The sequence below is a fragment of the Mesoplodon mirus genome (assembly GCF_964341445.2).
Source record: "Mesoplodon mirus genome assembly, chromosome: 7".
Classification (NCBI taxonomy): domain Eukaryota; kingdom Metazoa; phylum Chordata; class Mammalia; order Artiodactyla; family Ziphiidae; genus Mesoplodon; species Mesoplodon mirus.
This window is the reverse complement of record NC_138983.1, coordinates 127,615,657-127,640,987: the sequence shown is the minus strand read 5'-3', so window position 1 is coordinate 127,640,987 and position 25,331 is coordinate 127,615,657. Positions and strand designations below refer to the sequence as shown.

Genomic DNA, 25,331 nt, shown 5'->3' with positions numbered 1-25,331 from the left:
ATTCTGAGCCCTGGGGATCCAGTTGTCTACTGCTTCTAGAACCCTCCACCCTCGGTTCTCAGCTTCTATTTCTCCTGGACTAGAGTGTTGTCTTTGATCTCCGTCGTGGCACCATCTCTCCTTCCACCTCCTTGGAGCTGTAGATGCCCTGAGCGTCTGTTTCTCGTGGCTCTGCCTCTCTGCGCCCGCCTCAAATCTCTCCCTCCTTTCTCCACCAAACTTTGGCCAGCCGCCGGGCGACACCACGAGTTATTTCCCTGCTATTTCCCGGCCCGGGCTCTTGGCCCCCGAACAACTGGTTTCCTCTTGGAGTCTGGGAGGAGCAGAGCAGAGCCGGCAAGGAACGAACCGGGACCAGGGGGACGCCGAGGGCAGGGGGCGCCTGGCTAGAGAGAAGCGCAGGGAAGGAAGGTAGCAAGGAGAGGTCAACTGGAGGGTCCGGAGTAGCGAGAGCCCCGAAGGAGCCCACAGAGAGAGCGAGAAGCCCCGGGAGCCGGGAGGGGGGTGAGTCTGGTCGCGAAGGGGGGGGGCGGGGAAATGGGGATGGGGGAGGGGACTGTGGGAAAGACTGGGCGCCGGCCGGGGGTAGTGGTGGTGGGAGGGCTGGCCTCTCCTTCCCCCTGCTTGGTGCTCTCGGGGTTCTTGGGTCTAGGGGCGCCCCCTTCTTCGTCCCCTCGAGGCCACTCAGCCTCACTCAGGGACATGGCAGTGGGGCGGGGACCGAGGCAGGTCCCAGGATTCTGGGTCCCGACTCCTGTCCTGCCCAGCCCACAGACGACCAGAGGCCCGCGGCGTCCGGGCTCCGCGTGCCAGCGCCATGAGGCCGCTCCTCGCTCTGCTGCTCCTGGGCTTGGCGGCCGGCTCGCCCCCGCTGGACGACAACAAGATCCCCAGCCTGTGCCCGGGGCACCCCGGACTTCCCGGCACGCCGGGCCACCATGGCAGCCAGGGTCTGCCCGGCCGCGACGGCCGCGACGGCCGCGATGGCGCGCCCGGGGCTCCAGGAGAGAAAGGCGAGGGCGGGAGGCCGGGTAAGAAGCGCCTCCGCTGGGAGGCGGGTAAGAGTGCTGCCCCGCTCCTGCTCCCGGGGGCCCGGGGCTCGGGGTTGCCGCTAGGGGGCGCCGCTCCCGTCCCCGTCCGACCCGGCCGGAGCCGGGAAAGGAGAAAGGGACTCAGCTGCGGGAGCCAAAACCCCTGGGACCCTCAGATCTGCCCCAAGCCCTGCAGGAAGGGTGGAGGGGGTCCTGGGGCGCAGGGCGGCCCCGGCCGGGAAGGGGAGGTTGGGAGGCTGAGGAAGGATGCTGGAGGCCCGCGGCGGGCGCGCCCTAACTGCTCCGCTTTCCCCCCACCCCCACCCCCGCAGGCCTCCCGGGGCCGCGTGGGGAGCCCGGGCCACGAGGAGAAGCAGGCCCCGTGGGGGCGGCCGGGCCAGCAGGCGAGTGCTCGGTGCCTCCGCGCTCCGCCTTCAGCGCCAAGCGCTCAGAGAGCCGGGTGCCCCCGCCGTCGGACGCGCCCCTACCCTTCGACCGCGTGCTGGTGAATGAGCAGGGACATTACGACGCCGTCACCGGCAAGTTCACCTGCCACGTGCCCGGAGTCTACTACTTCGCCGTCCACGCCACCGTCTACCGGGCTAGCCTGCAGTTCGATCTGGTCAAGAATGGAGAGTCCATCGCCTCTTTCTTCCAGTTCTTCGGGGGGTGGCCCAAGCCAGCCTCGCTCTCCGGGGGCGCCATGGTGAGGCTGGAGCCCAAAGACCAGGTGTGGGTACAGGTGGGCGTGGGTGATTATATTGGCATCTACGCCAGCATCAAGACAGACAGCACCTTCTCTGGATTTCTAGTGTATTCTGACTGGCACAACTCCCCCGTCTTCGCTTGATGCCCACTGGAAAGTGAGCGCATGCTGTCTCCCTCGAAGGGCAGGAGGGGGTGACACTGACAGCCACATCATCCAGGAGGGCTGGTCCCCCTGGAATGTTGTGAATGACCGCGGAGGTTGGGTGGGGGCCTCTCTGTTCTGCTGCCGGCCGGGGATGGGGACAGAGGCTGAGATCAGGGCTGGCAGCACAGGGCAGTGGCTGGATTTCTGCCCTAGACCAAAGGAGTGCCGGCAGGCAGCGTGCTGGCGGTGTGCTGGCAGGTGTGAGTCCCCGCAGTTGCTCTGGCCCAGGACCCCAAGGTGGGGTGCTCCCTTCCTGGTCCTCTGCTTCTCTGGGTCCTCCCTCATCCCTCCTGCTCCTGGGCCCTTTTCTCAGAGATCATTCAATAAATCTTAAAACAACAACAACGAAAACCCTCTTACTGGCTTCAGCCTTTCTTCTTTACTGGTGGGGATGCCCTGATTCTGAGAATGGGGAGAAGAAGGAGGATGGTGGGTGGGGAGGGTGCCCAGGCAGAAGGGAGGGCTCTTGGGCTGGAAGCAGACCCAGGTGAAGGAGAGGCCGCTCCACAGACCTGCTGCGTAAGCGGTGGAGGTTGTGAACGGGAGCCCCTGCTGAGGAGGGTGTCCTGGTGTCAGACTTTGGCCACCCAGAAGGAGGAGCCCTTTTTCTAACTCAAAGATGTCATGTGAACTGGGTGGAACTTCACCACACACATCCCTGCCCGGACCAACAGAAAGCAAGCCAGGATTTTCATTCATGGCTGCTCTGGCTACTTGCCTGGTCCCTAGATGACTGGAAAGCTACTTCTCTGTCCCCCATGCCAGGGGAGTGGAGTGTCCCTGGGTGTCTAGAGATGTCATCTTGGAGATGGCCACGAGGGGGCACCCCAGTTCCAGAATGCAGCAATGACCCTAGGTAGCTAGCTGAGCTCCTGACTGCTAGGGTGGTTAGGGGGAGGAAGGGTATTGAGCTCTGCCAGTGGGATTCCAGATGGGGGTGGAGGAAAAGGGGGTCATTTGCTCCCAGCTCAGGAAGTTTATCTTCTCTCATAAAATGTTTATCCTCACATTAAACAGAGACTGGAAGGAACCAAGCCTCCCCTTGCTCAGCTCCCTCTCCAGGGTTGGGGGAAGGGGAAAAAAGAGCCCTTCCTCGGGCCTCCCAACTCCAAGGTGGATGTGGGGAACAGTCACTCACTGAGCCAGGCCACACCACTCAGTCTGAGGCTAGCCGCAAAGCCCCTCCGAGGTTCCTCCCCTTGCCCCACCCCCGACCCGATGACAAACAAACCCGGGCTGGCCTGCCCACATCAGCTCAGGCTCTCAACCCAAGAGAAAGTGGAGGGGCCTCTCCTCGGAGTTTCTTCCCATCTACCGTTTTACCTTCCCCCACCCCCTTCCAGAAGGCTGTCCCTGGCATCATGCTCCTAGATTTAACATACAATTATGGGGTAGTGTCCCCGTCCCGTCCCCCCCCCCCCCCCCCCCGTCTCTTGCAGGTCATGTGAGGATGGATATGACCAATGGCGACTGGACCCAGTGAGCTAGAGACAGGCCTCCCAGCTGCCCACCAGGAGGCCCCACAGCCATACTCCAGCCCATCACAGCGCCACTCTATGCCAAGAGACACAACGACAAGCACCAACTCCTCCAGGGATCTGAGGGTAGGTTGGACTCCAGGCAGCAGGAACCCCAAGTTCCCTCCTGGGAAGAGTGGTACCAGAGGAAAAGCTAGGAGGGCTGACCCAAAGGGTGAGCAAGTTCACACTCCTCTCTCCTAGGGCTAATTCTGGAAAGATAGAAAAGATAAGGAGAGCTTTCCAAAAGCTGTGCACGTGAGAGGGCACAAATCAGACAGGGTGAAAGCAAAGCCAGCCACACCTGGCAGGAGTTCTCCCCAAGGCACCCTATCTTATCTCTCTGCCAGGTCCCCCACCAACCACACTTGTGAGTCCGGCAGGACTGAAGGACCCTGCTGCAGCATCCGTCACCCTAACCGACAGCTCGCCCTCGCAAGGATGCACACAGAGGCCGTCAGAGCTGTAACAGAACTTCATTCATTGGATCCTGTGCCAGACAGACGCCTCAGCGAGCTGCATGCCTCTCGGCCCTGGCCCCCTCTGTATTTGGACCCTAGTGAAATGTGCACAGTCTGCCCTCCCCGATGCCAGGGAGAGACGAACAGAAGGGGAATGCCATCTCACTCTGCAATGTGGGGAGTGAAAGGGATAGGAGTAGAAATCTGGCTATCCCCCTGCAGTTCCCAGTGGTGCTGGGGTGTCAGAGGGCACATGGTCCCAAAGCCAGGTGCAAACACACACACACCTGGGGGTTAATTCTCATCCCAGCTGTTGGGTCAGGTAGAAGGGAGCCTCATAAGATCATGACTGGTAGAAGTAGCTTTAAGGGCACCTGAGAGATACTACCCCCAAGCCTGCCAGAGCACAGGGGCTCCAGCTGAAAGCAAATGTTCAAGATCATTCCAAGGCCCCTGAGTTGCCAAAACACCCAAATGACACTGATGTGTGAGGCTGCAGAAGCGGGGGAGGAAGTGGGAAGGGAGCAGGGAGAGAACCTGCAAATCCCCAACAGAACAACCAGAAGCGGAGAGGGGGAGCCCCATGCGCGGGCATCTGGGTGGGCCCTGGCAAGCTGGAGGGGAGTCCACAGAGAACAGTCTCAGGGCCTCACAGAGTGACACACTCACCACCCTCGGCATCACAGGGACCCACTGGGTAAGGATAAGCTGTTACCCTGCCCCCAGCCAAGCCACAGTCTTCCAGAGTTTCCCATCTCCATGTCCTGGACGTATGGCTCCAAGGCTCGGCAGGACGGCCATAGGGGCAGGAGGGGCTTCAGGCTGGGACGCAGAGATCAGGTGTGAATGTTGTCCTAGCGCAGGTGGCTGCGTGGAGCGTGGAGGGGTGGGCAGGCGGGGAGGGAGTCTTCAGAGGTAGACGTTGAGGGTCTGCAGGATGCCCCGGCGGCACAGTGGGCAGTTGCGGTGGTAGACAGGGTGGCGCATCAGGATCTCAGTGCAGGCCTGGCAGAGGCACAGGTGCCGACAAGGCAGAAGCAGCACCGTCTTGCTCTGGTCCTGGCAGATGACGCACTTCTTCCGCTCCTCTTGCTCCTTCAGCAATTTCCATGGGTCTTGCCCAGCTACAGGCTCCTCCACATTGAGCCTCTCTCGGCCCCGGGCAGCTGTCACTCTGGCCATCCTGACCTCCTCTTCTTCTGCCTCTGATCTGGGCCCAGCTTCAGGAAGACCGTCCTGTCGCCAGGTCCTGGCTGAGGGCACCCTCCTAGGGCCACCCTGGGGGGCCCCGGGGGCCCCAGGGGCCCCTCCCCGGTTAGGCCAGCTCGCCAGCTGCAGGCTACGGCTCCAGACTCGGCGCCAGGCCTCCAAGCCCAGTGCTAGGCGAGAGAGCCGCACAACGTCCTCTCTGAGCCGGTGGTAGGACGGCCGGGCATGGAGCTGAGCGAGCGCCCGGGTGGCCAGCCTCAGGGTGAGGTCTGGGTGCAACAGAGTCACTGTCACTGCCAGCACGCAAGCCAGCAGCACCAGGCCAGTGAGATTGACAAACACAAAGCTGGCCAGGAGGCGGGCAGCGGATGCCAAGAGCTCCAGTACCAGTTGGCAGGGGGTCCAGAGGAGGATGGACGTGGCCACAGCACTGCTGGAAATGTGGGCTAGGAAAGCAGCCACTACATCCGTCATCCTCCACAGCGGTCCCATCACTGCATCCCACAGGGCCAGCACCAGGGAGAAGAGGTTCTGAGTGCCAATGAGGCAGATGTTGACCAGGCTATTGATCACATAGGCCACCAGGCTCATGGTGATGGCACAGATGTCACAGACCTGGCGCAGCAAAGCATGGCCATTGGAGACCATATTGAGGACACCCCGGTGCAGGATCTCCCGGCTCCTAAGCGCCCCGTGGGAGGCCAGGTGCCCCAGGAGCTTTAAGCTCTCCAGGCCAGAACAGCAGCTGTATAGTACGGTACACAAGGCCTGAAAGCCCCCAAAGGTGAAGGGAACCACGGCTTCGATGAAGGCCAGCAGTGACAGCAAGACTCCACGGCCCAAGTGCAGAAGACTAGTCAGTACCGTATGTGGCAGGTTGTAGATGAAGGCCAGGAGCCAGGCCAGGGAAGCCAGGAGGGAGGACACCAGCAGGAAGTTGAGGTCCAACACCAAGGTCAGCACATCCAGCAACAGGCCCACCCCATTCACTACCAGGTACACAGCCTCCATGATAGGGCTATGGGGGTTAGTCCAAAAGGAAGTCTGGCTCCCGGTTGAGGGGGGGTGTCAGGGCTGTCAATATTTGGGGGAAGGAGGAGGTCGGGGATTAATGTGGAAGGGAAGTGAGCAGTCTCCAATACAGGGAGAATCTGAGGAAGAAGTGGCTTAGAAGGAAGTGGAGTTTCAGGAGAAGGAAAGGGGGCCGCCAGATGCCGGTCCAGGAGTCCCGGTTTTGAAGGCGGGCTCTTTGGGAGGAAAGAGCCCAAACATCTCTAAAGTGGAGGGGATCCCAGGCTGGAGGAGAAACCTCAGCTTTGGAGGCCTGGTGGTGGCATACCACGGCCGGGCAATGGGTCAGACCGAGAGGAGACCGGGAACGGAAGGGATCGGGCCAGGCCGGGGCCGGGTGGGGGCGGCGCAGGCTGGGCGCGGGCTCGCGGTCCAGCTACGCAGGTGCCTCTGTCCCCGCCCGGCCCCCGTCCTCTGGGCTCGCGGCGCTTCGCGCCCAAGGGAGCAGCGGGGAAGGGAACGAGCCTCAGCAAACCCCAGGCGCGGCCTCTACTCCGCTGGGCGCCGCCATCTTGTGTGCTACCGGGTGGGGCAAAAGGCGTGACAAGGAGGGAGGGACGACGAACTCTGACCAATCGGTGAGGCCCAACCGCAGGAAACATCGAGCACTCATTGGTCCGTTTGAACGGCGCCCAAACATATTTAGTACTTTAAGGGGTGGGGGGGAACAGATTGAAATCCCCGCCCCCTTGAGGCGGGGATTGGTCAGTTGAAGGGCAGAGGTGAACTTGCCCCCCCAGCCCCGCCCCCTAAAGGAGCAGGACTTTGGACTGGGATAATGTGGGTGCTGTTCTTTCACTTGGCCTCCAGCCTTGATTTTTTTAGGTGCGGGTTGGTGGTCACTGCCTCTGAGCTGGGCTCTAAGACTGCACCGCCTCCGCAGCCTCAGACTTGGTCGTTCGTCCTCCTCCATTCATCCATTTATTCTATCGTTTATTGAGCCTGCTACAAATGCAAATGAGGATTTGTATTTGTACAAATGAGGGTATAAAAAATGTTTAAGACGTGCCTGCTCACAAGTAGTTCAAGGGGAAACAGATTGTGATAGGGGATTCCCAAGGTGCTATTTCCAAACTGTTTCCTCAAGCTCTATCACTTTTTCTCAGCATCCTCAGGAGATTACCTCACTGTCAGTGAGAAAAGGAGGTCACATGCCGGAAATAGCTCACCCTCCTAGCCCAGACCCTATTAATTTGTTTACTTGAATGCTCTATTTAGATATCTGCCTGGGCACCCTTAGTAGGCTCCTCAAAAATTTACCTTTTTCTTTAATATTCAAATAATATTCAAAATATCTAAGATCCTATCCCAAGTATATTGGGAAGCCTGGTGTTCTCTACTAAGGCCAAGGATACTTAGAGGTCTTATCCTTCCCCTGGCCTCCATTGCTTTAATTTCCTGCTTGCATTTGTCGATTTAAAAAAAAACAAAACAAAACATGAGAGTCATGAGTTAAGATTTATTTGGGGTGAAATGAGGACTATAGCCCAGGAGACAGCCTCTGAGATAGTTCTGAGGAACTACTCTGAAGAGGTAAGGGGGGAGGTGAATATATGTGTAATTTTGGGAAGGGGGGCATACGTGCAATTCAGCACACATTTTGGCAGAAGGTTGCTGCTGGTCACAAGGAGCAGATGTCTCCGTTAATGATTTAAGTGCTTTTCTAGATGTGAGAAGATGCAAGAATTTGGGCTCGTAGAATCTTCTCCTGAAAATAACTATCTGAAGGCCCGTTCTGCGAGTTTTTCCCAGAGCACAGAGTGCCTCATTCCTGATCTCTGCCCTGAACTCCTTTCAGGGGATGTTGAAGGTCAGTGACTATGGTGGCTAGTGACAGTTTTTCGTTAGCACATTGAATTCTTCATCTCCACTCTGGCCTGGACTGCTGAAAGTGTCTGTCTCTGTCACCCCACCCTGAATACTGCCTGAATCCTTTCTTGCCCAAAGCACCACTGATGCATACGAAGGCGAGGGATGCAACACACCTTTACTGAAACAAGGGGCTCCCAGTAGGGGTTACACCATAGTGTAGGGCAAGGACTGCAATGTGTAAAACTCCACTGTTTTTTCCCCAGCCTCTTTCTCACATCTGTCAGCCCCCAACTTAATGTTTTCTCTGAGACATGTTTTCCCTTTGTCTTCCTCTTCCTTTTGAGATTTCCCCTCCCTTTCTCTAGCCATCAGACTCCAACTTCCCATTGTTATTTTATATTACAGAACAGTCTATTTCTACCCCCAGCCCCATCTATGCTTTAGCCACAAAATGCTAATTTCTCTAAACAAAGGAGAATAATAGAAAGATTTGTTTAACCTCCTGCCCAGATCACAGTCTGTTGTGGTTATTGTTGCTGGGGTTTTTATTTTGCATTTTTCCCCTAATTTTAAATCTTGGAGAAAATGCCCACCTCCTCTTCAAGATACTTGAACCCACCATGCATAACTTGTCCTCTTCAGAAATTTTACCTGTCCAGTGAACACTATTATGTTCTTAATTTATCTTCCCGCAGCACTTGACATCAATGACCACTTCCTCCACCCTTGGCCTCTGGACTTTTACCCTCTCCTGTTTCTTTCTGTCTCCATCATGGCCCCCTCTCCTCTCTACATGATGATTCCCAAATCTGTGTCTTCAGCCTGAATCTCTCTTGTAAAGTTCAGGTTCCACCTGCTTCCTGGACAGCTGCTGGATATCCCACTGGTGCTTCAAACTCAATGTGTCCAAAATCAAACTCAGCAAATTTGCTGTGCCTGCCCTGTGTGTAATTAACCAGACAGCTTTCCAGGCCAAGAAAGACCTTGAAGTTGGCAGGATGCTCTAAGACAATATTTCCATTAGTCTTGGACTAATTAGCCTCCCCTTTGAGTGATCTGAGACACACTAAGCCAAACCCAGCTTAGTTTAGCTTAAACAAGCCACAACCTTTGACTCTGTGGGCGTTCTAGTTATGGGCAGGCAGAGGTGACCTGTGGCCAAAATTCTTGTGACAAATGAATTACTGCAAAATGCTATCCATTCTTAAGCTAGAAATATAAGAAAGTACCATGTTACCACAAGGCAAAAGAAGTGCTCAGATGACCCCCGCCTTAGAGAAGCCAAGACGCTTCCCAGTGCTGAGAGGTTGTTAACACTCTCCTTGAGGTGATCATTGTGGTTGGGTTGGGTTTGGACTCAAGCAGTATCTCTACTGACTCGATAATGTTTCTTTCTCCTCTACGACTGTGTTTCAGATAACAGCCGGTTCAAACCGACTGTTGCCAAGGCAGGGGTCATCCTCTATTTGGAGGCTGGAAGACTGGACAGTGTTGGTCAAATGAACTAACACCAACTGACTTTAGGGAGGAAGTTCAAATTGCTTACTACTGTGAGTTGCAGTGGTTGAGAAGAAAATAAGCCAGATCTGGAGAAAACTTAATGCCTGGAGGCGCTATCCCTGCAGAATTGTGTCATGGAAGATAATAGTGGTATGAACTAAAACTCTCAGGCATCTGGCCCAGGGGCCTCCTGGAAAAACAGCTGGTTTCTGCTGTTGTGCTAAGTGCAGGGCTTTTGTGTTGCTAGGTGAGAGATGCTAGCTGGGACAACAGAGTGGGTTTTTAGAGGTTGTTCAGCCTTGAGGATTAAGAGATGGGGTAAAACCAGAAAGAATGTCTAATTCAGGAGTTTTGTTTTGTGGTATTGTGTGTACTATAACCCTCCCCTTCACCTCCCCATCAAGCATTCAGTAAAATCCATATTACTGCCATGGTCTTAGAGTTGGATTTTTTTCCTTTTTGATTTAATTTGGCTTTTTAATCATGCAAATCATTTACAGGGTCCCCAAATCAACACCATATAAAAAGGTACATTCCTAAAAGGTTTGTTTTTGGGCTTCCCTGGTGGCACAGTGGTTAAGAATCCGCCTGCCAATGCAGGGGACACGGGTTCGAGCCCTGGTCCAGGAAGATCCCACATGCCGCGGAGCAACTAAGCCCATGTGCCACAACTACGGAGCCTGAGCTCTGGAGCCTGCGATCCACAATTACTGAAGCCCGCGCGCCACAACTACTGAAGCCCACGCACCCAGAGCCCGTGCTCTGCAACAAGAGAAGCCACCGCAATGAGAAGCCCGTGCACCGCAATGAAGAGTAGCCCCCGCTCGCCGCAACTAGAGAAAGCCCGCGCGCAGCAACGAAGACCCAACTCAGCCAAAAAAAAAAAAAAAAAAAAGGAAAGGTTTGCTTTTATCCTGCCCCCTCCACCCTGTTCCCTCCCAGTACCCCGCTAGCCCCACAAATCACAAACATACCAAAAATATTTTCCTCTTTCAATCAGGATCCAAGGCTTGGCACCGGTACAGGAGAACCCATAACCCTAAATATCAGCTCTGGTAATAACGCTGTTCAGGTCCAGAGAATCACTTCACGTCTCATAATCTGTGTCCTGGAAACATGAGGTGACTGTCCAAAATGCCACAAAGACCTGTGGTTTGTACCAGGGAGGATTTGAGCCATTGAAGCACTTAGGGAAGAAAAGAAATACATTAATTAACTAGTCAAATCCTCTTGCTTTTCTTCCTGTTCCAGTTTGTGGTTCCAGAAGTACTCAGAAATTAATGCGGTATTTGCCATAGTGGCTGAGGAACATTTGTAATATTAATTCATATTTTAAAAAAATTCTCTATATGTGAGTCTGGATGAAACACGTGTGCGTATTTAATTGGTTTTAGCCCTGTTCTGACTTAAGGGAAAGACTGGAAAAACGCAACTTACAATTTTAGGCATTGATTTAAAAGGATGTTGAGAGCAAGTTCATGATAATGGGACTGACACGGTTTAGTAAAAATAAAGGTGAACAAGGTCATTTTTTTAACGAAAAAGCCAGAAGCGTTTTTTGCGCCATATACCCTGTATGACACGTAGTTGAACTTGTTACTAGACCTTACCTTGACTGTGATCATGATGGCTTTCTTTGGAATGTTAAAAAGATTATATACAATATTTTCTGGATCTACCCAAAGTTGAAACATCTTAGGAAGACACATATCACATTTGACCTTCCAACCGTTCTTGGAAGCATGATGAGAATTCTGGCTACAGGCTGTTAAAACAAGTAGATATAATTAACACATGATGCTAAAAGAACTTGAAGAGTTAAGCAAAACAACAGAAGATTCTCAAATAAAGAGTAAATCATGGTCACAAGTAGAAAATGAAATTATTCTTGCTACCCACAGATATTTGAGATGGACTGTTGTTTACTATTAATAATATTGGCAAAAGTTTAACAAATCTAAATCTAAGCTTGACTATTTTAGTTTCTTTGTTTTTTTACAATTGATGAGCCAATATTGATACATTATTATTACTAACTGAAGTCCATAGTTTACATTAGGGTGCCCTTTTGGTGTTGTACATCCTATGGATTTTGACAGATGTATAATGCCCTGTATCTACCATTACAATATCATACAGAATATTTTCATTGCCCTAAAAATCCCCTGTGCTCCACCTATTCATCCCTTTTCTCCTTCACCCCCAGCCCCAACTCCTGACCATCACTGATCTTTTTACTATCTCCATCGGTTTGCCTTTTCCAGGATGTCATGTCATTGGAATCATGCAGTACATAGCCTTTTCAAATTAGCTTCTTTCACTTAGCAATATGTATTTAGGGTTCCTCCATGTCTTTTTGTGACTTGATAGCTCACTTTTTTTTTTTTTTTGCATATGCTCTTCTTTTTTTTCCCATTTAACATCTTTATTGGAGGATAATTGCTTTACAATGGTGTGTTAGTTTCTGCTATATAACAAAGTGAATCAGTTATACATATACATATATCCCCATACCTCCTCCCTCTTGCGTCTCCCTCCCTCCCACCTCCCCCATCCCACCCCTCTAGGTGGTCACAAAGCACCGAGCTGATCTCCCTGTGCTATGCAGCTGCTTCCCACTAGCTATCTATTTTATGTTTGGTAGTGTATATATGTCCATGCCACTCTCTCACTTTGTCACAGCTTACCCTTCCGCCTCCCCATATCCTCAAGTCCATTCTCTAGTAGGTCTGTGTCTTTATTCCCATCTTGCCCCTAGGTTCTTCATGACCATTTTTTTTCTTAGGTTCCAATATATGTGTTAGCATATGGTATTTGTTTTTCTCTTTCTGACTTACTTCACTCTGTATGACAGACTCTAGGTCCATCCACCTCACTACAAATAACTCAATTTCGTTTCTTTTTATGGCTAGATAGCTCACTTTTTTCTAATCCCTGAATAATATTTCATTGTATGGATTACCTTCCAGTTATCCATTCCCCTATTAAAGGACGTGACACGGTTGCCTCCAAGTTTTGACAATTATGAATAAATCTGCTGTAAACATCTGTGTGCAGGTTTTTATGTAGACCTAAGTTTTCAACTCATTTGGGTAAATACCAAGGAGCATGATTACTGGATCGTATGATAGGGATATGTTTCACTTTATAAGAAATTTCCAAACTATTTTCCAAAGTGGCTATACCATTTTGCATTCCCACCAGTAATGAATGAGAGTTCCTGTTGCTCCACATCCTCTCCAGCACTTGGTGTTCTCAGTGTTTTAGGACTTTAGCTATTCTAATAGTTGTGCCATAGCATCTCCTTGTTGTTGTTGGGTTTTTTAAATTATTTATTTATTTATTTGGTTGTGCCAGATCTTAGTTGCACAGGCAGGCTCCTTACTTGTAGCAGGCGTGCTCCTTACTTGTAGCAGGCGTGCTCCTTAGTTGCAGCTCGCCGGCTCCTTAGTTGCGGCATGTGGTCTCCTTAGTTGTGGCATGCAAACTCTTAGTTGTGGCATGCAAACTCTTAGTTGTGGCATGCATGTGGGGTCTAGTTCCCTGACTTGGGATCAAACCCAGGCCCCCTGCATTGGGAGCCTGGAGTCTTAACCACTGTGCCACCAGGGAAGTCCCTCTCCTTGTTTTAATTTGCAATTCCCCAATGACAAATGACGCTGACATCTTTGGATATTTGCCATCTCTACATCTTCTTTGGTGAGGTGTCTGTTGAGGTCTTTAGCCCTTTTTTTTTTTTTTTTTGCGGTACGTGGGCCTTTCACTGTTGTGGCCTCTCCCGTTGCGGAGCGCAGGCTCAGAGGCCATGGCTCACGGGCCCAGCCGCTCCGCGGCATGTGGGATCTTCCCGGACCGGGGCACGAACCCATGTCCCCTGCATCGGCAGGCGGACTCTCAACCACTGCGCCACCAGGGAAGCCCTAGCCCATTTTTTTAAATTGGGTTTTTTGTTTTCTTATTGTTGAGTTTTAAGAGCCCTTTATAAATATATTTGGGGATTACCAGTTATTTATCAGATATGTGTTTTGCAAATATTTTCTCCCAGTTTGTGGCTTGTCTTTTCAGTCTCAACAATGTCTTTCACAGAACTTAAGTTTTTAATTTTAATGAAGCCCAATTTAACAATTTTTTCTTTCACAGAGTATGCAAAAAATTCACCGCCAAACCCAAGATCACTTATATTTTCTCCTGTTATCTAGAAGTTTCAGAGTCTTGCATTGAACATTTAGGTCTATGAGACTGTTAATTTTTGTGAAACATGTAAGATCTGTGACTTTTGCATGTCTAGTAGTTGTTTTATTTTCAAAAGGATTAAATACTTTCTTTTAAATTTCAAAATACTATCTAAAGCTAAAGAGGCTGCATTCTAATAAACTATAAGGAAGTGAAGCTTGACAGTACACTCTGTTGGCAAGGCTCTGGAGAAGGAGGCACTCTCATACATTGCTGGTAGGAAAGTAAAATGTTACCACGCCAGTGGAGAGGAGTTTGGCAATATCTACACAAACATTATTACAAACCTGTGGTAATCAATACAGTGTGGTACTGGCATAAAGACAGACATTCATGGACTTCCCTGGTGGTCCAGTGGTTAAGACTCCATGCTTCCACTGCAGGGGGCGTGGGTTCAATCCCTGGCCCGGGAACTAAGATCCTGCAGGCCTCGTGGCACAAGAACAACAACAAACAACAACAAAAAATAGACATTCATATAGACCAATGAATGGAATAGAGAGCCAGAAATAAACTCTCACATATATAGTCAAATGATCGTCAACAAAGGTGCCAAGACCACTCAGTGGAGAAAGGACAGTCTCTTCAACAAACGGTGTTGGGAAAACTGGATAGCTACATGCAGAAACATGAATTTAGACACTTAGCTTACACTATATAAACAAGGGAACTCTACTCAATACTCTGTAATGGCCTATATGGAAAAGAACCTAAAAAAGAGTGGATACATCTATATGTACAACTGATTCACTTTGCTGTACCCCTGAAACTAACACAACATTGTAAATCAACTATACTCCAATAAAAATTTTTTTAAATGGAACAAAGACCTAAACATAAGACCCCCAAACTTTAAAATTCCCAGAAGAAAACATAGAGGGAAAGCTTCATGACATTGGACTTGGCAATGATTTCTTGGATATTACACCAAAACGATAAGCACCAAAAGAAAAAATAGACAAATGGGACGACACCAAACTTGGAGGCTTTTGTGCATCAAGGAACACAATCAACAGAGTAGGGAGGACAACCTACAGAGCTGGGGAAAGCATTTGCAGATTGTGTATCTAATGAAGGTTGGTGTCTGGAATGTGGAAAGAGCTCCTACCACTCTACAACAGGAAATCAAATAGCTTGATTGGGGATGGGTGGAAGATCTGAATGGACATTTCTCCAAGGACGATGTGCATTTGGCCAGCAGGCATATGAGGGGATGCTGGGCACTTCTGGTTCTGATAGAGGTGCTGGTAAAGGATGCCACCTTGTGCCCAATGGGATGGATGCTATCAAGGAAACAGAAAATAGCAGGTGTCCTCAAAGATGTAGAGAGGATAAGCCCTTGTGCACTGTTGGTGGGATTGTGGAGTGGGACAGCTGCTATATAAAACAGTATGGAGGGTCCTCAAAAAACTAAAAATAGAACTACCATATGAGTTAGCAATCCCACTTCTGGGTATATATCCAAGAGAATTGAAAGTAGGGTCTTAAAAAGATATTTCCACACCCATGTTCATAGCAGCACTATCCACAATAGCCAAGAGGTAGAAGCAAGCCAAGTGTCCACTGACAGATAAATGAATAAACAAAATGTGGTCTATTCATACAATGGAATATCAGTCACCCGTAAAAGTGGTTGAAATTCCGACACATGCCACAACGTGGGTGAAACGTGAAAACATCATGCTGTGAGAAAAGCCAGTCACAAAAAGATGAATACTATACAATTCCACTTATATGACGTATCTAAAGTAGCCAGATTCATAGAAACAGAAAGTAGAATGGTGGTTTCTGGGGGTCGGGGAGAAGGGGAAAAGAGGAGTTTTTATTTAATGGGCATAGAGCTTCAGTATCGCGAGGCAAAAAGGTTCTGGACATCTGTTTCACGATAATGTGAATATACTTACCACTACTGCACAGTACGCTTAAAAAGGGCGGAAAAGTTAAATTTTACTTTATGCGTTTTTTACCACAATTAACAAAACAAAAAAACCTACATATGCATTTACCTTTTGACCCAGATATCCACTTCTAGGAATTTACTGTTAAGACACTTCCAACAAAATGAAAATTTATTGTAACATTATTTATAATTGCAAAATATTGAAAATTATCTAAAAGTCTGAACAGGAGATTGGTTGACGAAATTCTGGTAGGTAAATCCAGTGGAGTACAATGAAGCTGTTAAAAAAAAAGGAATAAGGAAGAACTATTTAATATAGGGTAATTTCCAGTTTACACTTTTTTTGTTGTTGTTATAAATTTATTTATTTTATTTATTTATTTTTGGCTGCGTTGGGTCTTTGTTGCTGTGCGAGGGCTTTCTCTAGTTGCGGCGAGCGGAAGCTACTCTTCGTTGCAGTGCACAGGCTTCTCATTGCGGTGGCTTCTCTTGTTGCGGAGCACGGGCTCTAGGTGCACGGGCTTCAGTAGTTGTGGCTCGCGGGGTCTAGAGCTCAGGCTCAGTAGTTGTGGTGCATGGGCTTAGTTGCTCCGCGGCATGTGGGATCTTCCCAGACCAGGGCTCGAAATTGTGCCCCCTGCATTGGCAGGCGGATGCTTAACCACTGCACCACCAGGGAAGCCCCAGTTTACACTTTTAAGTGAAAAAAAGCAAAGTACAAAATATTATATATCGTATGGTACCTTCTGTGTAAGAGAGGCGGGGAAATAAGAAAACATAGGCGGTTCCCTGGTGCTCAGTGGTTAAGAATCCGCTTGCCAATGGAGGGGACAAGGGTTCGAGCCCTGGTTCAGGAAGATCCCACATGCCGCGGAGCAACTAAGCCCATGCACCACAACTACTGAGCCTGAGCTCTAGACCCCGCGAGCCACAACTACTGAAGCCCGTGCACCTAGAGCCCGTGCTCCGCAACAAGAGAAACCACCGCAATGAGAAGCCCGTGCACCGCAACGAAGAGTAGCTTCCGCTCGCCGCAACTAGAGAAAGCCCGCACACAGCAACGAAGACCCAACGCAGCCAAAAATAAAGATAAAATTTAAATAAAATTTAAAAAATAAAATAAAATAAAATCTTCATAGTAAAAACTGGTTCAGGCCAGAACCATTAAGTGATGCTAACGTATATATTACTTATGTAGTATTCCAGCCTGGGGTGCATAACCCTAATTTAAGCACAAGATTACACCAGACAAATCCAAATTGACAAATATGAAGCAAAGTCTGAGGAACTGTTGCAGATTAAAGAAGAGTAATGAGACCTGAGGACTAAAGGCGATATAGAATTCTGTACCAGAGGGGAAAGACAAATGCCACAGTGGACGTTGTTGGGACTCTTGTCAAACTGGAATATGGATTATAGACTAGAAAGGTTTTGTATCAGTTTAAATCTTCTAAATTTGGTAACTGTTTCATGGTTGTATGGGACAATATCCTTCTTCTCAGGAAATACTGACGTATTAAGGGACCTAGGAGCATGACGTACGCAACCTACTTTCATGATTCACAAACACAAATTATACATAATTGCACACATATCAAATTAAAATTTTTAGTTAACATTTTATTAAAAATTTTAATTTAGAGAGGATAAAAAAGCAAAATCTGGGGAATTCCCTGGCGGTCCAGTGGTTAGGACTCCTTACTTTCACTGCCAAGGGCGCGGGTTCAATCCCTGGTTGGGGAACTAAGATCCCGCAAGCTGCAAGGCACAGCCAAAAAAAGCAAAATCTGTGGCAAAATGTTAATCACCTTTGACACTAGGTAAAGGGTATATACAAAGACTCTATACTATGTTTGCAACTTTTCTGAATGTTTGAAATTATTTCAAAATAGAGTTAAATATCTATACACAGAAGCTAAAACAAGGAAATAAAAATGTTTGCATGGGCATAAAGGAAAGGAATCACATACAAGTAATCCCCAAACTAATTTCTAGAGAGACTAACTTCTGGTCAAGTTCAAATTACAGTTTCAATTGCAGAGAGATTTGAAGAAATGTAGCAAAATACTACTCTTTGGGGTTTTTTTAAATAATAGGTTAGCACTGAATAATTTGAAAAAAGTAAAACTCAAACACCAAATGGAGGTAGATATTGCTTTAAAATATGTTGAAAATTATAATGATAAAGCTTTATAAGATGAAAAAAATTTCAATATTTATAATCTGACTCCTTTATAATATTTGAATATGACATATAAAATTTATGATTCAATTCTGATCTAAGTATTGCTTTAAAAATATTAGCAATAGGGGCTTCCCTGGTGGCACAGTGGTTGAGAATCTGCCTGCCAATGCAGGGGACATGGGTTCGAGCCCTGGTCTGGGAAGATCCCACATGCCACGGAGCAACTAGGCCCGTGAGCAACAACTACTGAGCCTGCGCATCTGGAGCCTGTGCTCCGCAACAAGAGGCCGCGACAGTGAGAGGCCCGCGCACTGCGATGAAGAGTAGCCCCCGCTCCCCGCAACTAGAGAAAGCCCTCGCACAGAAACGAAGATCCAACACACCCAAAAATAAATAAATAAATACATTTATATTAAAAAAAAATATATTAGCAATAATTTCAGTTTGGAGCACAGTTTGTCTTTATTGAAATTAATTTTTTAAACATCTAAGAACAACAACTCAAGAAAAGTAAGTTAATTTGGCATTACTGGCAACAGAATATGCATTTGGGATTTTGGCAAAATGAAAGCAAGAAGAATTTATTTAATGGAATATTATATAATAACTCTGAGTTGCATATGACTTTATTATCCATCCAAACATTGCTGGCCCATCGTGAGAACACCCAGGCATGTGCAATGATAATTAAATTAAATTATCTTGGATATTTTGCTGACTTTGTCATACAAAAACTACAGCTTCACATATGTTTTAATTTTGTCATTAGAAAGGCTATTTGTCAAGGTAAGAGGACAGAGCATATTTAACAGAGTTGGTTAGCCTTCAAATAATTCAAATATTTCAACCTTCATTTGTATCTGACCTGGCCACACAAATATTGGTGGTTTTGGTCCTTTCATTGTTTCCATTTGAAAGTATAAATATAGATGTAGATCATATAAAATATTCATCCATTCTTACACAAAAGGTAGCCTTCCACATGTAGCATTCTATATCAAGCTTTTTAATTTAAAACTATATTTTTCAACAACTATACCTCAATAAACAATGTCAATGACCCCAAAATAAATAAATAAGTAAAATTACATTCTAGCGATCACTCCATATCAGCATATAGGGAGTGTGCTAATCCTTTTAACAGCTGCATATACTCCACTGAGTGGAGTTTATGCAAAGATTGTTTATAGGGGACTCAAAAGTGTCGTGTCCCACCTCAAGTTGGATGTGGTAAGGAGAAAAGGCTACCAAGAGGCCCTCAGTCATGGTGGGTGACATAAGGGACAAGGTCCCTCCCATGCTTATCTTTCATTCTAGTGTGGAGCTGTTATGATCAGAGGGATGGATTGGCTTGTTGAAATAAGGCCGTAACCCAGGTGTAGCAGCAGCCTCCCCAGAAGCGGCTGGAAGTTTCCAACCTCAGTCACCCAAGGGAGAGGATGAAGCTGGGAGGGGAAATGAGACCTTAGAAAGTGGGACCTTTGGTTCTGTCCCTCTGGGGCTGAACTCAGATGGATCTAAACCGACTGGCAGGTGTTCCCCTGCTCAAAGCCATTTATACACACCCTGCTGTGCTAGATCACTTACCAGGGTTTACAAATCCTCTGTAGTCTGGCCTCATCCCTCACTAAATTCATTCCTCCCTTGCAGGATACTAACCAACCGCTAGTCGTCTCCTGCACAGAGCATGCTGTCGCACTCCATTTACCCAGGTACCTACCATTATCCCTTAATTTGAAGCTAGGTGTCAACTCTTCCAGGAAGCCTTCCTTGGTCACCTCAGGCTGAGTTAAGTAACTGTTTCATGTGCATCTTTGCACCCTAGTACTTGGCACGTTGTATTCTAATTGTTTACTTGTCTGTCCCCCTCACTAGAGTACAGACCTCTCAAGCACATGGACCTCGCCTTAGTTATCATCCCATCCCCCGCCCCCAACTTAGTACCCTAAACACGATATCCTAGTTCAGTTACAAGACAGAGAAGGGAGCCACCACAACGCCCTTTTCCTTCAAAGCAAGCCCTATCTGTCCACATGTCACCTCTATTTGTACTGCAATGCTGTCATCGATCAGGACGAATTGAAATGAGGCCTAAGAGTTTGGTTTCTGCCACTCATCAATCCAGCTTTTCAGTACCCCCATCCTCCCACCTACTCTGTAAGATGAGAGAACAATTGAAACTACGGGCGCCAGGGGGCGCTCTCAGGCAGAGAAGAAATGAAGAAACCATTATAAATCTAAACTTCAATTTCATCACATCATTTTGCCATTGCTCAAGAACCTGCAGTGGCTCCCCATTGCCTACTCTATCTCAAGATCCAAGTTCCTCCCCCATGACCTAACTTCACCTCATCTGCCCAAGCTCTCACATAGATGCACCCTCTAACCTGTTGAATTTCTATTTTGCCATGTAACAGTTTATTTAGTACCAGCTGTTTGCATAAGGGTGGTACCAACAGATGGTAGCAGTGGCTGAAGCTCTCCTTAAGACACTCCAAGTAAACATATAATGGAAGTGAAAGCAGTGGGCTTGCTATGCAAATAGCAAGCAAGGTCTCCCAGCCTCCCCCATCAGCCTGATCTTCTAGCCCGTTGCCTATGCTGAAACTCTTCTTATACAGAAGAAACAGTTTTCACTGTGCATGTCCCTTTCTTTCTTTCCCACCCCCTCTCATTGCTTTTGCCACTTGCCCTGCCTGGAATGATCTATCCTCACTCCTCCCCTATCTAAACTTGACTTTTCACTGAAGCCGCCACACTTCCAGAAAGGCTTTCCTGGCTAGTGCAGGCACAGTCCACATGGATGCTCCCTCTTCTGAACCCCTGTTGCATTTCCTGTTTATACCACATAATTCAGTGATATTCCAATCTGCTGCTTTCATTTCCATGATATGTTTACTTAATTCGGCTGTAAATTATGACAGGTATGGGGCCCGGGTTTTGGAGTTAGATCAACCTTCGTTCAAATTTTAGCTCCTTGGAATGATCAAAAAGTTCTGGAAGGGCTTCCCTGGTGGTGCAGTGGTTGAGAGTCCGCCTGCCGATTCAGGGGACGCGGGTTCGTGCCCCGGTCCGGGAAGATCCCACATGCCGCGGAGCGGCTGGGCCCGTGAGCCATGGCCGCTGAGCCTGCGCGTCCGGAGCCTGTGCTTCGCAACGGGAGAGGCCACAGCAGTGAGAGGTCTGCGTACAGCAAAAAAAAAAAAAAAAAAAAGTTCTGGAACTAGACGGTGGTGATGGTTGCATAACATTGTGAGTGTACTTAACACCACTGAATTGTACACTTAAAATGTTTAAAAGGGTAAGTTTTATGTTATGTGTATTTTACCACAGTGAAGAAAATGTAGCTCCATTACTCACAGGCTGCCTGACTTTAGGTCATGTAACTCTTTTCACTTCAGTTTTGTCATTTTTTGTTGCCAAGATCAAGATAAACATTAGTGATGAAAATGACCCTTAAGTGATGGGCTGAGTTGTAAAGCACTGTGCAAATATTAGCTATGAGTAGCTTCTTCTCTCGTTCTGAGCACTGCCATGTCCCCTCTGAACAGTCACTGGTTTGGCCACTTGCCCAAGATTAGCTGATTAAATGTCAGGGTTGTCTCAGAGCCACCAATTCCTTCATGGAGTTTACAGCCGGGTGTTGGAGACCAAAGTTGAACCAGCCCTTTCCAGTGTGATTGGGACACAAAGGGAAGGTGCCAGGGAGAGCACAGCCCCTGGGGCTCTTCTCTGACTCCGAATCCTTCCACTTTTCCAGTCCCTTTGAAGCCCTGGGCCCTGGGGTATGGGTCAGGCAGGCAGGGTTCAGGCCACCGACTTGCCACCCCTCTTCCCTCCCACCTCTCTCCCCACCTCCAAGATCAGCTGTGGCAACTACAGAGGGGATCGCAGGCCCCTGCAGGGGTGCAGTGGAACAAAGCTCCCCTCCTCCAGGGCTCCTCCTGGCTTGTTCAAAGCTCTGTGTGGAAGGGGAAACGCAATGCAGAAGTGGCCTTCAGGGAGGAGACACAGCGGAACCCGGGATCCCTAGGCTTCCTGTAGGCTCCTCTCTGGTAGACTACCTGGGCTTTCCTCAGGGACAACTCAAAGTCAAATTTAAACAGCTCTCTGGGGACATCGCTCCTCCTGCGTGGTGGTATTTTGGGGAGCGGATGTGAACTTCCTGAGGGGGAGAGGTGTAGGCTCCCAGCATCCTGCCCTGTGCCCTCCCCCTGCCCCCAACTTGCTCCATTCTCCAAATTTAGGATGGCAGGAGGAAGTGGGAAGATGTTTAGGTCCTCCGAGGCCAGCGAGCAGAGACCAGCACTGGGAGCGAGAGGCTCCATTCTTCCAGCTGACAGGAGTGGATCCAGTGGGGCTAGAGGGCGACCCAGAAGCCCGCACCCCTGCCCTGATGCTGAAATCCTGGCTGCGCGGTCCTACTCTCTCCTCGATCAGAGGTCACTACACCCCCGGGAGGCCGTCCGCTGGGGCTCCCCGTGCAGCCTGCCTCTCTCCCCAACACCCCAGCCCACCCCTGCTCGCAACTCTGCCCCCGCCCCCCTCACTTCCCAAAGGGGAGGCTGAATCACCTCTACCAGCCCGCGCTGAGAAAGGCCTGGAGACCGGATTCGAGGCTTCCGGAGAGCCCCAGGGTCCCCTGCCCGAGCCCCTCCCCGGCCCGCCACGGCCTGAGCATTTATGGTAATGTTTGGATTGGTGCGAGAGCGGCCGGATGCCCCGCCTCCCCGCGGCCTCCGCCGGTCAAGACCTGGGGAGCAGGGGCTCCTGGGATCCCCTGGGCTGAGGCCCTGGGTGCTGGAGGGCTGCCCACGTGGAGAGGCCCCTGGGGTCTGAGAGGACTAGAGGGACAATCCCGGGCTGAAGGATGGCTCAACAGGGCTAGGATGGGAAGGACGTGATCCCCCTCAGTATACCCCACCCACCGCTATCCCCTCTCTGGTTTATGGGTCCCTAGGCCCCAGGAAGAGTCCCCATGCACCCACATCCTCTTTCCCTCTCTCTCCCGCACTCCCTGGCAGAGAAGGGCCTGAGAGGGGAGGCCAGCAGCTCCCAGGGGAGTCGCTGGAATGCTGGGAGCCTGGGAACAGACCCCGCAGTCAGTCCCTGGGAAAGCCAGGCTGTGGGAATCCCACCCGCAGACCCCTCCCCAGGAGGCGACACCGGATGCCAGAGACAGACCCCACCTCCCCCAAGAGGGGGGCTCTGTGAGAGTGGGAAACCCCCTGTCCAAGACCCAGCCTGGCTCGACCCCAGAGTTCAGTAGGCCAGCTGTGACGGAGACGCCCCTCCCCCGCCCTCCTCTCCCCGGCCTGCTCCAGCATAATCCCCGCCATTGTGCCACCACCTCCCTTCCCCCTCCCCTTCTCTGCACCCCTGTACAATGGGGCCTTTGCCTGCTCCAGCACTCAGGGTGGAGATGGACGCACTCACGGCTTTTCCAAGTTTAAAAATAGCCCCTCCCATCCCCCCAAGTCCCCCTCCCCCTCTTCCATGGTGTTTCTGGGGCACACCTCAATCCAGGCCGCACCTCCTTCTTCCTGCCCCCGGGTCAGGTGCGAAGGACATGGGTGACACTGCGTCCGGCCAGGATAGGGGCTGCTTCCCCCCATTCAACCTCTTCCCCAGCATCTCCCACCCAGCCCCGCAGTATCCGGTTTCCTGGCCCGCTGATGTCCTCAGCAGCAGCTGCCCCCCAACCCTCCTCCTACCCAGTTTTTCCCTCCCTCAGCACAGTCTTCTCCCAGCTCAGATCCCCACTCTGGAAAAATTCTCCTTCCTCCCCTCCAAAGACTCAGACAGAACCCTGCTTTCCAGCCAGGCCGGGGCGGGGGACGCCCAGCCTTGGTCATGGCCGACATTGCTGACCTGCCCCTCCACCCGCAGCTCCTTCTCACTGCAGCTGGAAGCTTGTCTTTCTAAGCTTCCTTCCTCCGCCCAACCCGCCCTCCTCATATCCTCCTGGTCAAGGCCCCTCCACCAGAGGAGTGAGTGGGAGACCACTGTACCCACTATGAGAGAGAGAGAGAGGGCTCCTGGGTTTAATCTCACCCCAGCAAGCCCCCAGGGGCAGGCCCAGCCTTCTCTTTTGACCTCCAACTCCACCGGGGTGGGGGGCACAATGAAATGAAAGCCCCCGCTCACCCTGGAGACGGGAGCTGAGGGACCCAGACCGCGGCCACCACCCCACCCAGCCTCAATTTCTCTCCCTGTGGTCAGACCTATGCCCATGAGACACACCGAGGGCATCCTGCACCGCGAACCCCCTCGTGTCTGAGTAGCCTGGGTCTACCATGGGGGTGGAGGAAGGCAGCCTTCCTACCGTTTCCTTCCGGAGAGAAATGAGGCAAGGCGTTAGGACTCTGGCCTGGGGCTCTTCTGATCTTGGCCTGCATCTGGGCGAGGCTGCCTCTACCCCAGTCCAGGCGCAAGAGTATCTGCTGACCAAAGGCCTGCCGCGGCCTCCTTGGTCTCCCCTCTGCTGGACCTCCATCGTCTCTCACTGGAAGTTCTTCCCCTCCCGCCTTCTCTCTTCCCTGCGATTGCCGAAGCTCTGTCTTCTGGCATCTTGGAGGAGTTGGAGGCTTGATCCCCTCCACCTACTGCTCCTTCACCCTGCGCTGCCCTCACTCCCTTTACTTCTCTCTCCAGTCCCCTCTGAGTCCTCTCCAAAGTCCTGACCTCCTTCTGGTTTGGAATCCTAGTGTGCCCCCCTGGTGAAGCTGTCCTGGAGTTGTCTGCCCCCTGACCTCTGGCAGCCCAGATCGCCCCAAGCTACTGGCTTACTTAAGGACGGTCTTTGTGCTTCCTTGGTGGGGACGTGCAGGGCACGGATGTCACCCTGGGCTCTAACCTCATTTCCCCTTCACTGCAGAGGCAGCTCCTCCACCCCCACCTAGATTCACTCGGCTCAGGACGGAAGAAGAGTTAAGAACTGACCGTCCTTGGTGGTTAGCTGGCTTTGTTTTCAGGCCAGAGAGAGGAGAATGATTAGTTAATGGTGTTAAGTGAAGGGAAGGGGGTGGGGGCGGGGAAGCAGAGCAGTATGCCCAGCTCTGAGCTTGCCAGGGCAGACAGCATCCTTCGGCCATTCCCACTCCTGCCCCTGCAGACAAACAAACGCATCCATTCCATTCTGGGCCCTGGGCCAGTCCATACCTTCACTCTGGGGGATGGGGAAGCACCATTCTCCTCTTGTCCCCCCCCCCGCCACCTCCCCCAGGTTCCAGGCCTCTGGCCTGGCCGGCCTGGCATGGCCTCTGGCTGGAAACTAATGGAGGTGAGGAGGGGGTCAGCAAGGTTCTGAAAGAAGCGGCTGATGTGGTTTGAGAGTCATCTCCACGTCACCAGAACGCCATCCCAGAGCATCCTCTCAAGTCACCTGCCCATCTCTGGCATTTGCTGCCTCACCCTGCTCCTCCCCCAACCAGCAGCAAGGCTGCCTGCCTGGTGACAGGACGCTACCCCAAATCCAGGCCCCCTTTTGACCCTCCCTG

The 25,331-nt window shown here is 50.5% G+C and overlaps 2 protein-coding genes across 2 annotated transcripts; one reads left to right on the top strand and one right to left on the bottom strand.

The window, feature by feature from the left end:
* Positions 1-371: 371 nt before the first annotated feature.
* On the top strand, positions 372-3,340 carry C1QTNF5 (C1q and TNF related 5). Its single transcript, XM_082628731.1, has 3 exons — positions 372-504; positions 768-1,031; positions 1,364-3,340. The coding sequence occupies exons 2-3, from the start codon at positions 818-820 to the stop codon at positions 1,879-1,881; spliced, it is 732 nt and encodes a 243-aa protein (XP_082484857.1). The 5' UTR covers positions 372-504; positions 768-817; the 3' UTR covers positions 1,882-3,340.
* A 581-nt stretch (positions 3,341-3,921) lies between these two features.
* Positions 3,922-6,726, bottom strand: RNF26 (ring finger protein 26). Its single transcript, XM_082628726.1, has one exon. It carries the CDS (start codon positions 6,140-6,142, stop codon positions 4,832-4,834), a length of 1,311 nt encoding a protein of 436 aa, XP_082484852.1. The 5' UTR covers positions 6,143-6,726; the 3' UTR covers positions 3,922-4,831.
* Between the last annotated feature and the right edge of the window lie 18,605 nt (positions 6,727-25,331).

Bases quoted from the DNA above. Each gene is read 5' to 3' on its own strand.
- C1QTNF5 (XM_082628731.1), top strand. From the start codon at position 818: ATGAGGCCGCTCCTCGCTCTGCTGCTCCTGGGCTTGGCGGCCGGCTCG. The intron at 1,032-1,363 runs GTAAGAAGCGCC...CCACCCCCGCAG, and splicing joins AGGCGAGGGCGGGAGGCCGG to GCCTCCCGGGGCCGCGTGGG.
- RNF26 (XM_082628726.1), bottom strand. From the start codon at position 6,142: ATGGAGGCTGTGTACCTGGTAGTGAATGGGGTGGGCCTGTTGCTGGAT.